Source organism: Drosophila mauritiana, chromosome X (genome assembly GCF_004382145.1).
Source record: "Drosophila mauritiana strain mau12 chromosome X, ASM438214v1, whole genome shotgun sequence".
NCBI classification, from domain to species: Eukaryota; Metazoa; Arthropoda; class Insecta; order Diptera; family Drosophilidae; genus Drosophila; species Drosophila mauritiana.
This window is the reverse complement of record NC_046672.1, coordinates 16,695,356-16,712,124: the sequence shown is the minus strand read 5'-3', so window position 1 is coordinate 16,712,124 and position 16,769 is coordinate 16,695,356. Positions and strand designations below refer to the sequence as shown.

Here is a 16,769-nt window from a genome sequence, read left to right as displayed (position 1 = left end):
TACAATGAAGCTGTCATAAGTTCTATGCTCTCAATTTTCCATTGACAATTCGATTTGTTTCGATTCGATTCAATTTATGCGCTTCCTGTCCGTCCAATCGATTGGCATCAATTATCCGGCATTCTCGACTTAATTATATCGCCGGCTGTTCATGTCAGATGGCATTGATTGCATCCTGTTGAACACACATTTTTCGACCACTTTTGGGGGTCTGTCCAAATGTGGGGCATTCTCTGCGATCTCTGCAACACCAGTAAAATCCCCCCCACCAACTCCGTTTGGCATGCTGCTCATAAGCCTCTTTTATGGCGTTTTGAAGTGTTTCACATCGCAATTATTGTTAATCAGCAGCCGGCTAATTGCAGCTCTGGTCCCCGCCATAAACAGACGAATTATAATCACAATTAAATGCGATAAGTAGCCGCTTAGCGCGGTTGACAATGAAAATTTCCAAGTCATTTTAGTTTTTGGTGGAAAGACCCTTGGGAAATTGTTTCGTGTGGCCAATGCTAGGAAATCTGTATTTGCCATATAATAATGGTATAATTATATTCTATTTTATACTTCTAACTTTGAAATAAGAAGAGCCACATATAGCATAAAAGCTTATTTGGTTTCATTGAACCAAAATAAAATGTATTTACGCACTTTACATTTATGTATATGTAATGAATTTTTAAAAACCTCTTAAAAATCGTTGACCTTTCAGGCGGAAAAATACATAAATCAATTGTTTTCTGAGCGGAAAACCATCGACCATCCCTCTTTGCCGATCCGATCTGCAATTCGTTTCAAGGGCCATTGGAATATGCATTAATTGCTGTCATAAGCAATGAATGCATATCGTTTGTCTTGTGGCACGGCAAAGGCAAATAACTCAGCCCGAACAATATCTGGTTGGACAAATGGTTGGCAATATGTTTTGCAATCGTTGCCATATTCCGTATTCCGATTCCGATGGCGATGGCGATGCCGATGCCGATGCCGATGCCATATGTCAATGGCTTCTGCGGGTTCTCACAATTGCCACACATTGTTTTTATTACGGTTGAGGGCAATTAAAAGCGATTTAATTATCAAACGGATGGCCGGAGGGAGGGGGAAATGGATAGATATACATACATATATGTTTTATTTCTTTCGCTGGAATTAAATGCAAATGAAGAGTGCAGGCCGCAGAAAATAGCTGAAATAGCTGACTTCGTTGCGCATGCGTGTGACTTGATTACAACAACAAAACCGTTGACAAAGACTTTTATTGGCAGGCACCAAACGGCGGCGGTGCAATGAAAAAAAAATGAAAATTATCGTGCCACCGAGCAGAGAAATAAAGGAAAAATGCATCGAACGCGCACGCATACCAAGCAAATTATAGAGGGACTAACAACAAAAAAAGATATAAAAAACCAGACCAAGTGGTTAAGTCTGTAGCCACTTGCGTCATCTAGACATATGCATTGTGGCATTTGTCATTTCAATTGCGCGTAAGCTTAAATAACTGGCAAGTTTGTGTCCTAAGTCTTTCGTTTTTTCCCCATTCGAATTTTTCCGCTGGGAAATTCTGAGTGCGAAATGGAAACATTGCAATGGGACATTTAACAGGGAATGTACAATGTTACCTCGTGAATGCAATTTGATAATATTACGTATTGATTTTAGTGTAGCTTATTAAAATTATTGTTGTATTTTATTATCTTTTTAGAAACCTCTGCCAATCGTACACACATGTTTTCGGGGTGAGTATGTTATATATATGTTATGTGTTTTTAAGTAAGTGGTTTATTGTTTCTTGCGCAATACAATTGATATTTAAAACGAAATTATAAACTTCTTTGTGCACATGTTAATTTAATCGGTCTTAAGTTTTTTTTATTACTATTATTTTCATGACAACCCATTTTCTGTTTAAATATTGTAGTCAAACACAGCTTGCAATAATGTTTACCTATTCAACGCTCTTCTATTCGTCGATATACACCAATGTAACTTTTTTGGATTTTAATACTCGTTTATTATCTGCCCATTAAATCGGTTTATCTATCAATTTAGTACTTTTTTCTTAGCCAACCAACTACATCCGACCGAGCGCCTTTTAATTTAAGCAACAAAGAAAAAAAAACCCTCAAACCAGATGAAAAAAAAATTAAATCACGAAGCGCGAGCAATCGCAAATGAAAAAAAAAAAATGAAATAATAAAACCATCAGCATAATCTGTTGAATGTCCAAAAAGACGATGATTATGTTGATGATGATGATGCGCGTGCCATGGCGCCATTTAGTGCAAATTTGTCGATGCTTCCGGCCAAAAAAAAAAAAGATTTCGCTGGCCCACCTGCAACAGTAGCAACATCAAATAGCAACTGGCAACTGGCGACCAGCAACACCAACGGTGGCAAGTGGCAACATCAACAGCAGACATTCACTTTGGCTACCTTCGCATTTCCATTTCCATTTCCATTCAATGCCAAAAAGAAAAGCGCCTCATAATTTCCGTGCCGCTTTTCCACTTTTCGGAAAATGGACTTGTGGTGAAAGATGAGTTGGCGCTTTTTTGTGGCCACAATACTGGCCTGTCCTCACCTCGGCCCATCTATCAATTTGAATTGAATTTAGCCAGCCCACTCGATTTAGATTCATAGTCAAGTCAAGTAATTTGCATGATGTTGCTGCTGCTGCTGCTGTGGCAACTTTAGCTGCTTTAGCTGCTCTTGTTGGCAATTAAGGCTAGTTGGTCTGGCCCGGAAGCCGTGCCCAAAAGATCGCGTACAGTTAGAACGGCCGGCGGCAACCGATAATTATGGTTAATAAATATTAGCCGCCAAAAGTGCAATAAACCAGACGAGCGACAGGCGACAAATGCAAAGCAGAAAGCCACCGGGTCAAAGGGGCGTGACAAAGGGGGTAGCGAAGGGGAAAAGGGGTGTTTGTCTGGTTTGCTTCTTGGCCCGATCATATTTCCAGCTAGTTAATTGCAATCGACACACACATGCTATCCAGCATGCTGAGGAAAATACTCGAACAAATAGTCACACTGTTTTTGGATTTATTTTTAAATTATGTACAGTAGTATTATTCATTGATTTAACTAGTTAATATCCTTGCATTTCAATAGCATGCAAACTGCAGAATAGTTTTTGGAAGTTAAAAATAGTTTTCTTTGTTGCAAAAATAATGAATTAGTGGTAATGACTCACAAACCATAACATAAATTAGAAGAAATATAATTTCATTAACTATAAGTGTGTTTTTGGGTTGTTATGCATAACTAAGTTTCTAATAATTTTTACATTTTTATGTCACATGTACGCCTCTTGGAGTAAAAAAACTCATAAACATCATTGGAAATTATTAAAAATTGGCAATTAAAATTTTATGAATTTCAAATTGTTGATAATAAATAATAATAATAGTCTAATAGCATTTTAAACTGCCTGCCCACTGTAACCTTTGGTGTTTCCATTTCGTTGGCTGCCAAAGCGCAGTTTAAACAAACATTTTGCTGACCGCCAGATCGCAACGCCCCACTACCCCCCCTCCTTTCGAGGGGGCGTGGCACGGGGGGCGAACTGGAAATCTATATACTAGTACGTACTAAGTTGCATGCAACAATTTCAGAGTTTTCAGTGGGCTCCTTGTTAACGTTTGGCAATTAAACAGTTATCGGGGACATTATAAGGCAGTAAAAAAAAATAGTGCAAACTAACGTAAAAACAATTAGAGCGTTTAGCCCAGACAAGATTTCGCAATAGTTTAATAACCATTTTTCAACCTGACCGACCGAGTGATCGATTCTTAAAATTGAATTTAATTAGAGCTGAGTACTATGTCAAACTGATTAATTAAAGCCAATTCGAAACGCCCACTTGGGGCCTACATAGATATGGGCCCAACATATGTTCCGATCGGTAAATGTCTATATATATGTGACCCGGTACTTATCCTATACGATACCATACGATCCAAGCCGATCCGACCAAGTGTCGTTGCTAATGGCTGTGGATGTTGGCGACAAGTCTGAGCCGTTAAATTGTTGTTAATTTGCAGCCATAATTCAAGCCAAGCGCCTCATAAACAAACAACTTTGTTAACAACGAAATGGCCAGGGGCGGGGGTGCAAAAGGGGCTCCAAAGGGGGGCTGGCCTCACTATCAGTTGCAAGTGTTGAAGTCATAAATCAGCATAATGATCATGTCGCAGCCCGTTAGTGCGTTAGCCTTTTTAATACTTAATCGTGCCGTGCTACGCATGTGTGTGTGGGTTGATTTGGCCAAGACGAACAAAAACCAAAAAAAAAAAAAAAAACAAGAACATTTTCTGCAGATTTAATGATCTGTCATGGGTTCCTTTCACAATTTTAGAAGGGTGTCAGGTTGCTTTGAGCTGCTGCTGAATCAGCACAAAATTCTAGTCGTAGAATGGACCGAAATAACATTGATTACCCTTGAAGGAATATATGCAAATCAAAAGACTTAAGCTAAGAACTTGGAGCGCAAGTTCGAATTACTTCTTACATGTTCAATATGAAACTAATATCTTTAAGATTTCCGTTTAATATGTTAAATATTTTATCATTAATTGTTACTTTTTTTGCTCTTATCTTAATCGTAGCTATAAGCTTTCCTCCACTTTCATGCTAAGCTGCAAACTTTCCGTCGCTTTCTAGATCTCTAAAGTGCCCTTGCATGTGCATATTATAATAAAACATGATTCTAGGGCCAAAGTCACTCGCTCTTCGCAGCTTTCACAGTGCTGTGCGAATCCGAATCCGAGCATTTCTCTGGCGGCACTCCACTTTTACTCACCCAGCAGTCATTGTCATTAGCGCTGGACTACAAAGTAGACAGTAGTCGCACTCGCAAACAGACACATGTGAACAGCTCGGGTGCCACGCCCACCTGACAGCCAACCTGCCCATTGTTGACAGCGGGAAAGTTGCCTCTTTGTCTGCCGTTTGTTTTTAGCGTCTTGACTTTTGCCCTTCTTTCACTCGCTGGATGGTGAGACAAGAGGCAACAGAGAAAAACAGGCGGCTGAAACTGAAGCTATTGGCCCACTGTGCCGCCTCGGTTCATTAACGCCGCAACACCTTAATTAAGCCGAATTAGTAAAAGCGGACCGCAATTGGCGACCCACAAAAGCGAGATGTGATGCCGCTCATTACCCGCATTTGCATAATGATCGGGGGTTTATTCTAATTTTGGGCTTTCGGACCAAAGCGATGGGAACTGAAAGGGAAGTGCTCTTTAATTGCCGTGGATACGCCATACGTAAATAGACTACTTATTCTAATTGTTATTAATCCAGACATCCAGACTTGTTGTAAGTTGTGGGACTTCAATACCCCAATTGATGGTAGATTTTTCAAATGTGATACCAGTTTTCCGTTTTCCAATCCACCCACATTAACCTTGATAGAGAGCGTGTGGCAAACGGAAACCTTGTAACAATCAATCGCCATGAAAACGAGATCAAATCGATCGCAATCGCGTAGCGGGCCAAAGATGGGGTATAGCACTCGTACTCAAGCAGACAAACGAATCTGCTGTCGAATCCCCAGACGTAATGCCAATGCCTTCCGTTCACAGCTCAGAGGAAAAAAAAGAATAATAAACAAAAAAAAAACAACTCTATTATTCATGGGGCAAATCGACGGCGAAAATCAAAGCAAACAGCGTCGTTGTCGGCGATTAAACAATAAAATAACAATTATTGGCGGCAGAGCGGCTGTCCCGTAATGAATGAATTCGGCGAGTGGATGAGTGCCGCAAATGAGTCAAGTGGCATCCACGACTGCAGCTTCCACCAAGTTGCAGCTTCTGCGGACGGAACTCGTAAATCAAGTGTTTTTTGTCCGTCGATCGGTGTTTGCTGCACTGCGAAAAATGCAAATATAGTTACATAAGTAAAAAATTAAGAAATTAAATTCATTGAGTAACTAAAACAAATTAAAATGCACTTTTTAAAATCCAAAATGTTTTAAAATTTGATTTATTGCAATGAAAATAAGTTATTCAGTCAGATTTTGTTATACATTTTCTTCAATGCATGCCTTTTTACACAATTTAAATCACGATTGATTGATTTTTCACGATGATTTGGTACATTTATTATTTATGGGCTTATACGTCTATAGATGTAGTTTATAAATCTTTTTGATATAGATTGTAAAGGGTCAAAATAAATAAACCAAGATTATATGGGTAAATTAACCTATTCAAGTAATCGAACTTTAAGTTTAAAATGGAAACAAAAAAATGTATATGACATAATGTTTCTAATTTTTCTTTCTGTGCATTTGTGTTTGGTGTCCAATTGTTGCTCTCATGATTATCAACACTTCGAGTTGGGGGCATTAAAACGCTTAGCCATTAATCGGCTTTGGCTGCACTTAATTTTCGGGAGCTTAACGATGGATGGCAAAAACAAATAAAATTGTATATGCAAGTGCTGTTTAATTGAGGAACCGCCGATCATGTGGCACACGCACATGTTCAATTGCAACACGCCACACAGATGCAAATACGTGTATCTGAGCAGCAACAGATACAGATACAGATACAGATACAGAGAGCAGTCGACTCATGGAAATCTTAGGGAAATTGCAAAACATTTACTCAGTTTCAACTTCAACTTCGACTCCGATATCCGGTCGCCAGTGGGTTTTTGTTGCTGCCCGGCGACTTATTAAATCATTTTTGCCAACATTATTTTGCCTTTTGCTCGTTGCCTGGCATTTTTGTGCCTGGCATACAAAAGCACTGCACGCAGGAAAACACCAAAGCGATATATGCACAGAGTGTGGCAGATGCCAGAAATAATATTGCAAAATCTTAATAAACTGAAAAATAATACAAAGGAAATGAGGCGAAGCAAAAAAGGGAGGAACATTACGTGAGATTGATTGCCCATTTACGAGGAGTAGATATGAAAGCAATGGTAAGGATTGTTGATTAACACAGGAAAGTGGATTTTTAAGGCTTGCTTGGAATTTTTAATTTAGTTAAATAATTTAGGGAATATGTTAAAAAATCGAAGTTAGCGAAGTTGCCATTCATTTGAATAAGTGAAATGGATTTATAGATCTATGTTTGATTTATTTCAGAAATTATCTGAACAAACTGTTTAGGTAGCTTAAAATACAAAAAAACTACTCATTCAAATTATACATTGACAAATGAAACAATTAATCCGTTTAAGCAATTTAAAAAATGTGCTTCAAAGTGCTTCCACCGCCCCGCGGAAAAAACTGAGTACACTTGAAAGCCAAGTCAAACATGGCCAAGTCGGGCCAAGTGTGTTGGCCAACATTTGACTAATTAACACATCACAGTCAACTGGGTGAGACGACGGTCAGCACTCGATAAATGGGTCAGTTGGCGTTGCTCACACGGTTGGCCTAATGTAATTTTGATGAACTGCACAAAACGAGTGTGGAATATATGGTTGCTTATTTATCATTTCTCTTCTTAATGCGGCAATTACGTGGAACGGAAGGCAGATGGACGACACTCATCCAAATGGATGGTGACAGTCGCGCCAGGTGTTGCATCCACACCAAAACAGAAATCCGAAGACACAAATAGTTGGCAAAACTATGGGCTTCCGCCTTTCGCCCGAGGAAATAGTGGAAATCGTAGAATCCGCTTATAAATCCCCTAATTAAACTCGTAATTACGCTTTGGATTGACTTTTTTTTGTGCTGCCAGCGGTTTCATTACCATTCTTGTTGTGGATATTAAGCACCAGAGATCGGTAGATCAGCTCCACTTTCAGCGGTTTGAATTGATTGAATTTTGTGGCAATCTGAGCTTACAACTAATTGGATTTAACAACAAAGTTTCAGTCATACCGGTTGTTACTACTTTATACGAATTATTAATTGCATTGCTTACAGAATATTTTATTTTAAATAAAATTATGCCCACTTTAAGTACGAATATCCCCACTTGCAATATTTGTCCCTTTTTTGTTCCTAACTGATTGTGTTTATCAACAAAGTTATATATCTGAATATAATTCAATAATAATAACCTCTTCTTTAACCTCTTGCAGTTCGTTGATTGGCGGCCAGAACGCCGCGTCATGTTGTTGCTGCCAGCGGAAATATGTCCAGCAGCAACGACAACAACAATGAACAACAACACTAACAAAAGTTGCCCAACGAAAAGTAATTTGCGAAAATCATAAAAAAGTAGCGTAAATAACTCCCGGCTCTGCCAGCGACCCAAGTGGAGCAAAAAGCACAAAGGCCAAGCGCGAAAATAGCCAGAAAATTGCTGGAAAGCTTTTGGTTCACACCGAAACAAGAAACCCCAGAAACGAAATAATAATAACATTCAAGAACGACAACTCTAGGAACAAGCCGAGCGAAAATAAAAACACAAACAAGAACAGCAAGTGTCGCCGTTTTCTTATGCACAAAAACCATTCTGTGATATCTCAAGACCCAAAGGTGAGTTGCACAAACCAATTTTACCGGCGATTTGAAAAACGCAAAGTTTCGAAAAGGAAATCAAAGGTGGAAGCAGAAACACTTGGCCCGCGGAAACGGAAATGCATTAACCTTTGCTTATCAAGGTGGTTAATGGTGAGGGGGGGTCTTAAATTGAAAACTCCAAGTTAGAATTTGAACATTGGTGTTTTGTTTTGTATATTCATTTGAATCAGCTAATTAATATGAATGCGCAAATAATCACAATGTTTATGACTTCATTATTGGCAGTTAGTAGCAAATGATACAAGCACCTAATCTCATTAATTTATTACTTCAACTTTCATAGCTCAGCCAATCCCATTTTTCACCCATTTTTTTCTGCACTCATAAGTTTCCTGCTTAGATTGTATCTCACTGGTTGTCCCTCGCTTTTGATCGGTTCTACTGGCTAGATATAGATAGATGTATATGTACATATGGGTATTGGAGTTAGTCGATCATGTTGCGTCCCAACTTAGCGGTGGGTGTAGCGCACCTCAGCTCAATTAAAAACGGGAACCGAAGGGAACACTGCAAAAAAAGAAGGAGTATTCACAATGACAGCACTGAGAAAAATCCAAGTTTAAGATCTCTATTTCATTATATGTATGTAAGTATTTAATTTCTTAACTTTTCACTATTTAGACAAGCTTTTAACATAAAGAGTGAATTATTTTCGCGGTGTGAAAACCGCATTCTTCGCCTGTCGTTGACAATTAGACAGCGAATTATGCTAACTAAATGTGCGACGGGCGAAACTGAATCGCAACTCGGCGGGAGGGCCTCGCGATCGGGGCGTGGCTATATAGCGCTTGGATCCGAACCGATCCAGATTCCAGATCGACGTTGCATAAGCGCGGTTGGGAAATTTTCATTGGCTTTTCGCCGAGCCGCCGCGGTGAGTGGCAATTATAATTATAGATTATCGGATGAAAATTCGGTACGAAATTCGAGTTTTACGCGCAGGCCACATCAATTTTTTTTTCCCCCATGGGAAAAGCCGGTGGGTGGCCGGTGCTGGAAAAACCTGTGGAAATGTGTCACTCGGCTCCCAAAGCCCGGCTGTTGGTCGCCCCATTGCGTCACGGTAGTTAAAAGGTGTCAATCACCGGCCAAGCCGACCAACAAGCAGCCAGCCTGCAACATGCAACATGCAATATGTTGTGGCATGTATTGAAGCCGCGAGCATTTTGATTTCGGGGGAGCACAAAACTACGTGATTCATTTGCGGTTTCAGGTGGGAACATTTCGCCGAGCTCTTGTGCTCCAAAGAGGAACTGGATACCATGGGTCTAGCTTTCACATCAAATAGGAGTAGCCGACAATCTAAGCATTGTCATTAGTTTTTCCGCTTTTCTATTGTAGCGCTGCTATAAGCCACCATATATCATAAAATAGTAATACTATTTTATAGTTTTAAGCTAAATGTAAAGCGCACTTTAAGGAACCAATAAAGTTCAAGCGATGCATATCGCTTCTGTTCCCATAAAATCGAAGCAACTGCTGTCGCCCTTTTCGCTTGAACCGGCACACGAATCGAATGGCTTTACAAGTTGGTTAACTAAATATATAGGGAGCTAAGTAGGCAGCTTGTCATTAGGGCAAAATCATGATGGGAATGGGAAATGGACAGTGGGGGGAGTGGGCTGGGAACTGGGGAGCAGCCACGACGAAGGGGGCATTCTGGCCACTTTGCATAATAAAGTTGTTTGGTTTTGGCTTTTGCTGCACGCTTCCCACGCCCAGTTTCCCCTAGTTGTATCCCAACAAATTCCACCGATTTGCCCCCAAATCAAGTGTTTTTTTATTGCTTGTTTCGCGCTGGGTCTGCAATTTTGCTTGGAGTCAGAAGAGACACGCCCAACAACACTGCTCTGCGAATGACACAAGATTTCCGCTTAATTGAGGGTTCAATATTTTCTAGCTGCGGACCAAGTGGCGTATGCGCAATGTGCGGAATGCATGCCCAAATATTACGCATACGCCGCATATGTCGGAGTGTATGTTTTCTTTAAACTGTAACAGAAAAACTACTCCCTCATAATTGCATCACACACTGCAGCCTGATCATCAATCAACCCGCAACAACAATAAAATTCCCCCAAAAAAAGCAAGCATAGCAATAAACTCAGAAATACCACATTTTAAATCAATGAATATTTTGTAAACATTTCTCGTTGTTGTTGCTGGCCCAGTTACGCGCCGAGCATAACTTTATCCATAATAACAACGACGACGGACTCTCGCTTTCACACCAGACCCGCCGGAATACAGAATGAAAAACATACGCACAGACGAGTTCAAAATAATAGGTGTAGGCTTAGAAAAAACTATACAAAAATAACCAACAAATAGTTATCTTTTAAGGTGAAGGAAAACAGAATTTTGGTAATATTATTGATATGTGATATATTGATGATTTGATATATTTATATTGAAAATTGATATATTGAGGGGTTTCTAAAATTAAAATAAAATATTATTATTTTTATTATTAAAATATTTAAATTAAAAACTCTGTTAAATGAATGCCACTTTCTGCCATTAAGAAATATTTTATTAAATCCTATTCTGGCATTTTTCTGACTTTTTAGTAAGCAGTTTAATTAAGATTAAAGACTTAGCATTAGGATTCGTTTGCTCGCAGAACTATTTTTGTGGACGGAGGTGTAAATAAAGCTAGCTTAACTTGGGTTGGTTAATGCGCCGAGTGCCTCTTGATATTCGTTGCCAATAAACAGAAACAGAAACCAACGTAAGACCAACGATAATACTTCATATAAAATTGTTTAGAGCTTACGCAAAGCCAGGAAGTGTCAGGCACACATGCTACCCTGCAGAAGTCAATATGATATCTTAAAATTGCTTATTTATTCTCTATTATTTATACGACCTAATTGATTGGCGTTCGTTTAACAAAACCACTTCTAATTATATGCAAAATACGTAAAGCAGCCAAGTGTTGCAATTGCATTACATAAAACTGCCAAAAACATATAATTCTCTAGCGAAGAACAAGAAAATCTTAATTGGTTTCCAATAATTGCGATATGCAACAATTAAAACCAAAATGCCTATGAGGTATATTGATGTTGCATTGCCCCTGATATTGTTTGCCATTTTGTTTTTCCGCTTTTTTGTTACTTTAATTATTTACCATAAATTCACAGAGCAAGTGGCGTCCAAGAAAATAGAGCAATAAGTTGGGGGAAAAAAAAGTAAAGCAAGGCAAATTGTTGCACAACTAAATCGCATTTATTTAAAATTCCAGACCATTGCGAGCGGCGCTCAACGAAAGGTATCAACGCGAAACAACGCCGCAAATACAAATATTTCGCTTTGGCGGCAAAAAAAAAAAATTATATATATATATAGTATATATATGTATGCAAACCGAACGATCATGTCCCAACTTCTGGGCATCGCAGACTGGACTTTGCGGGGTATCCCGGGGTCTGGAGGAGTCCGAGGGGTACCGCGGTGTCCACGATATCCAGGGTAGTTCGCCCCCACAGTGAAGCCTCGTGGCGGTTAACATTTTGCTTTGTTTTTCCCACTGCTTGCTGCCTTGTTCCATTTTCCTGTCGCTGATTTCGGGCTGCGATAACCGAGTGACTTACTATTCGCCATGTTAAGATCTCGATTCGGTTTTCGGTTTCAGCCTGGCCTCAGGTGCCGTGTTAAACTTATTAAGGATGAAGGAATCCGTAAGCACCATAAACATGTCACTACTGGCGGTCTTTCACTTGTGTTTCTATTAAATATACACATGCTATTTTGTGCCCTATTTTAGCATAATATGCTTTTGAATGGAGTGTAACAACCCATAAAGCATTGCACCTTTCCATTCCTATCAATCATCGACCATCGCCGATTAACCTTCACTCCAATTCGGTTTGCCAGTTACGCCCAAGCGAAGTTACAGCATTTTAATTTGGATTATTCGTATTCGATTGCACAATTCCGCGGGACGGAAAGTTTCTTTCTCCGCTCTAAATCCGCAGCACGAATTTAATATTTTTGATTAGCATTTAGTTTTAATTTGGCGGCCTATTGTCATTCGACTTGCTTCGCTACTTCTATTGTTCTTTGATTTACTATTAACTAGAGCAAAAATCCCATCCAAACTCATTTATTAGCCACCACCCCCCAAAAAATATAGCTCACAAAATTCCAGCATCAGTTCCCATTTGAATTGTGGCGCGTTACAAAGTGTTGCGGAAACGAAGTTGGTCAATTGGATACAATACGAGTATTGTAAAAATCGAGAACAGCCAAAGGAATGTCTAAGATATAAATATGAAAAAAAATAACAAGAACAATTAGATAATAATGTCGAGCAAAAACACGAACTGCGAACTGCGGGGTAACAGAAAAACAAAAAAAAATGAATTGAGTCCAATTTAATCTATGACACCATCACCCCAAACTGCTTTCAAATAAACTAATTAAATTTAAGTAAAGCAACAGGCGCAGCAACAACAAAGAATTATTTATTGCCAATAGCCAAAGACAAGCACGTTGCCTTTCATTCAAAACACAAAAGCCTACGAAACACAAAAAATGTATAAGAAAGGCGGGCTGGTTCGGTCGTACCGAATGGAGATACCCTTGAATTATGGCGGCAGTTGGGGATTATGGCTGAAATATCAAAATGATGAAGCAATAATGTCAAAATATTAAGTGCCTTGATTAAACTTAATATTTTATAGATATATCTATCTTAGTAATGTCAAATTCAAAGATACTAATATTGCGATAATAATAAGAATTTTTTTTTTTTATTATATATCAGTTCAATCTATGTAGCACTTTTAATTGGAATTTAAAAACTTTAATCCATATTATATGGAAATGTACAAAATATGTCCATTGCCGACTAGTGCCAAAATCAAAGATTAGGCCACTTTGCAGTACCCTCGTTGCGGTTATGAAAAATGCCTCCAAGTGGCTGGCGGCGACTCCAAGGCTTGGCCTGGAACGTGGTCGCCTCTATGACGAATCTCTGGCGGAGATCGGCGGTAGCAGGGGGATCGGTGGCAGCCGGGGTAACCGGGGGTTTGGCCACTACAGGCACCGTTAGGCACCGACCACTGCGCACGCGAACAGTTTTCATTATTTACTGTTTATGATACCCTGCGCCCAAAGCGATCCAAACAGAACGGGTACATGCACTAGACTAAAGGGTATGGAAATTTGATCATAAAAGTGCCACTTAAAATTCAGCTCATTTTGTAAGCAATAAAATAAAAAAAGGAGCTTTAAGTAAGATATATTATACTAGATATTTATTAGATATATTATTAGATTTATTATTAGATTTATTATTAGTACATATTTAATTATAATATATTTAGTGCTTAATATTCATAATATTTAATATTTTATTTTAACATATTTAATGTGTAATTTATGAAGCAATCTGCTTTGGGGCACCTACCAACCGCGATTATCCGCTGGCTTTTTGTTTCAACTTCTTTTTTGATTGCCAAACAACAATTTGGCAGCCGTCGCTGGTTCTACGAATAAAATAAAAGCCAAATAAAAGCGGGCTAAAAGCAAAGGCTGAAATTGGAGCGCCGTGGACAGGCGCAAGGCACACGATACAACGCATTCCTAGTCCATTCCGAAGTCCAGTGCCCAGTCCAGTTTTGGGCTTAGTTTTAGTCTTGGACCGGGTTTCAGTTTACGGTTTCAGTTTCAGTTTCAGTTCGGCTTCGAATCACGTTCCATTTGATTGTTTCTATTTTTCCCCCATTTTTTGTGCTCACCCTGCATATATACCTATATATATATATATATATATATATATCTACTTCTTGTGACTGCACTTTGCATTGTTTTTTTTCTTTCTGGGGGTTTGGCAACTGCGCCCAACAACCAAAATGCCTCAAGCTTGGCGCCTGCACTTGTGGGCGCCAATAAAAAAAAATTTGAAAAATAGCATATATACCATATATATATGGTGGAAAAAAGTCTTCAACCTGTTGCGTTTTTGGTCAATTAGCCACGGCGCGTATGAGTAATGCCCAGCGACAAGAAGTTCGAGTAAAACCCGAAAAGACAAGAGTGCACAGTGAGCAAAAGTAAAATGTTATTTATGATTCGATTTCTTCAAAGCTCTGTCCTTGATTTCGCTTTTGGCATTTCGGGGCGTCGAAAGTGACTGGCATCGAATTGGATTGGATTGGATTGTTTTAAATTGATGGGCGGACAAGCCTAGGTTCTTTCGCCTTCAAGTGGCGTAAGAAAATCGAACTTGGAGCTCAGACTTAAAGGTCTAATTGGAGGTGCAATTAAATGGAGCTCCATAATTCCCAGAACATTTTGTTAACAAATGTATGAATATGTCAATACAAATGCAACGAAGATATGCAAATAAGTGTGAGAAAACAAACTTACTTTGGATTTGCTTCATAACTTCAAGAATTACAAATTCTTTATCATGATAATTACATAGTGTAGTTATAATTGAAGTTCCTTAAATTATTTGAATCCAATTGAATCATATCCCATTGTGCCATCTAAATATTTAATTAGGTCTTGAATTATTGTTAAATTTTTTAATTATGTTATACCACTCTGCGTTCATGAATTTCCCAGCTTTTCCTGCTTTTAATTGTGCAATCGAATGGCTGCAAAAATTTACGAATCGCACCCCTCTCTTTTTTATCCAACGATGCGCTCAAGTGCATTTGGAAACAAAAACGATTTTGACTTCAGGTTTTTTTTTCGCTTGTCTTCACCTTTTTTTTTTTTTGGTTTTTTGCAAGCGACGCGTGCTTCAAACTTTACGGCTGGTTTTTGTTATTGTTATCTGCTCATTCATGTTAATTAACCGCTCGCAGCAACAACAACTGCAAACACGATTGTGAGCGGTTTTTGCCATACATTTGTTGCTATTTCCAATTGATTAACGGCCGAATGCGCCTGCTTTACGTCCATTGTCTACAGGGATTATTTGAGATTGAATCTCGAATCGGAAGGGTTATGGCGGTAGGAGATTTATAACTAAATCCACTTTATGTGCCAGATCAATTCGATTTGCTTTTATTTCGGCCAGCAAAGTGATTGCTGTCTTAGGAAGTTTAATAGATGCGTTAACTTGTTTAAAGATATTTCAAGATATAAAGATATTTAAAGACAAAGATATTTTCCTTGATATCTAATAAAACGAATATAAGAATAACAATATTATTCCTGCACTACAATACAACTATTATGATCACTGCACTTTTTGAAAATGATCATAAATGACTCAGAACATTTTAGAAATATTTAAACATAAGAAAAGTGAAAATGAACTGGAAATACAATACAAAAAACTTGAAGAACTTAAGATACTTTCAATTGTCAAAGTAACTTAACTGCGTAGGTAGACTATGTTTTATGCGTTACATTTCCCACTGTATCTCGTTTACATGCAAAACTCATTTGACTTTCGTCCGCCTGTTTCGTTTTTTTTCCTGCAGATGGCATCGTTAACCTTGCACTTGATAGTGATAGCTCTGCTGGCGTCGACGGCGCTGTCAACGGCGACGACACCAACAGCAACAGCAGCAGCAACTGCGACGCCGGCAGCGACGCGACAGCGCGGCCGCGGCTTGGTCGTCTTCCAGGGGGCGGGGGGCGTGCCGGTATCCACAACCAGCACGGAGGCGCCAACGCTGAGGGCGCCACGTCAGCGTCGTCCGCCCACGACGCAGTCGATCGATTTAACGGTGACGGTGACCCCGATTCGCAGTCGCGGCCGCAGTGGCAGCGCAGCGACGCCTCTGCCGCCGCTCACAGCAGCAGCAGCAGCAACAACAACAAGCGGTAGGCTTTTGCAGCGGCGGCGCAGCACAGCAGCAACAACAACAACAACGGGAGCTCCTGCTTCAGCCGGCAGATCTTCGAGGGATCGGGGCAGTGTGCGAGGTCCCAGACAACCGCGTGATACCCCGGACTTAAGTGGCGAGTCGAGTATACGACGCAGCTGGCAGTCCGCGCCACCCACCGCTGTTCCCTACCACGCCCACTCGCCCACATCCAGCCCCAGTTCCAGTGACAGCGCCGGCTCCACTTCCAGCACCACTTCCAGTCGCGGCGCACTGAAAACGTGAGTGATACCCTACATCAAGGAGACTAGGGATGCTTGGTTTTGTTTGCATAGGAGTATAGTGTAAAAGATATACAAAAAAATATTGAGTGATAATAGATAATATTGAAAATTTAAACAATAATCTAAAGAAATATTATATTTGATAATTAAGTGCACGGTATTTAAACCTTCGGTTCACCTAGGCCCACCAC

The 16,769-nt window shown here is 39.6% G+C and overlaps 1 protein-coding gene across 4 annotated transcripts in view; it reads left to right on the top strand.

The window, feature by feature from the left end:
- LOC117147964 overlaps window positions 1–16,769 on the top strand; it is a 31,516-nt gene that overhangs the window by 10,464 nt on the left and 4,283 nt on the right. For all 4 annotated transcript variants that reach the window (XM_033315112.1, XM_033315111.1, XM_033315110.1 and 1 more), the window contains 3 exons: window positions 1,703–1,736; window positions 8,054–8,453; window positions 15,947–16,575. In XM_033315112.1, coding sequence (XP_033171003.1) covers window positions 8,415–8,453; window positions 15,947–16,575 — 668 coding nt within the window. In that variant the 5' untranslated portion in view covers window positions 1,703–1,736; window positions 8,054–8,414. The remainder of the gene's footprint in view (window positions 1–1,702; window positions 1,737–8,053; window positions 8,454–15,946; window positions 16,576–16,769) is intronic.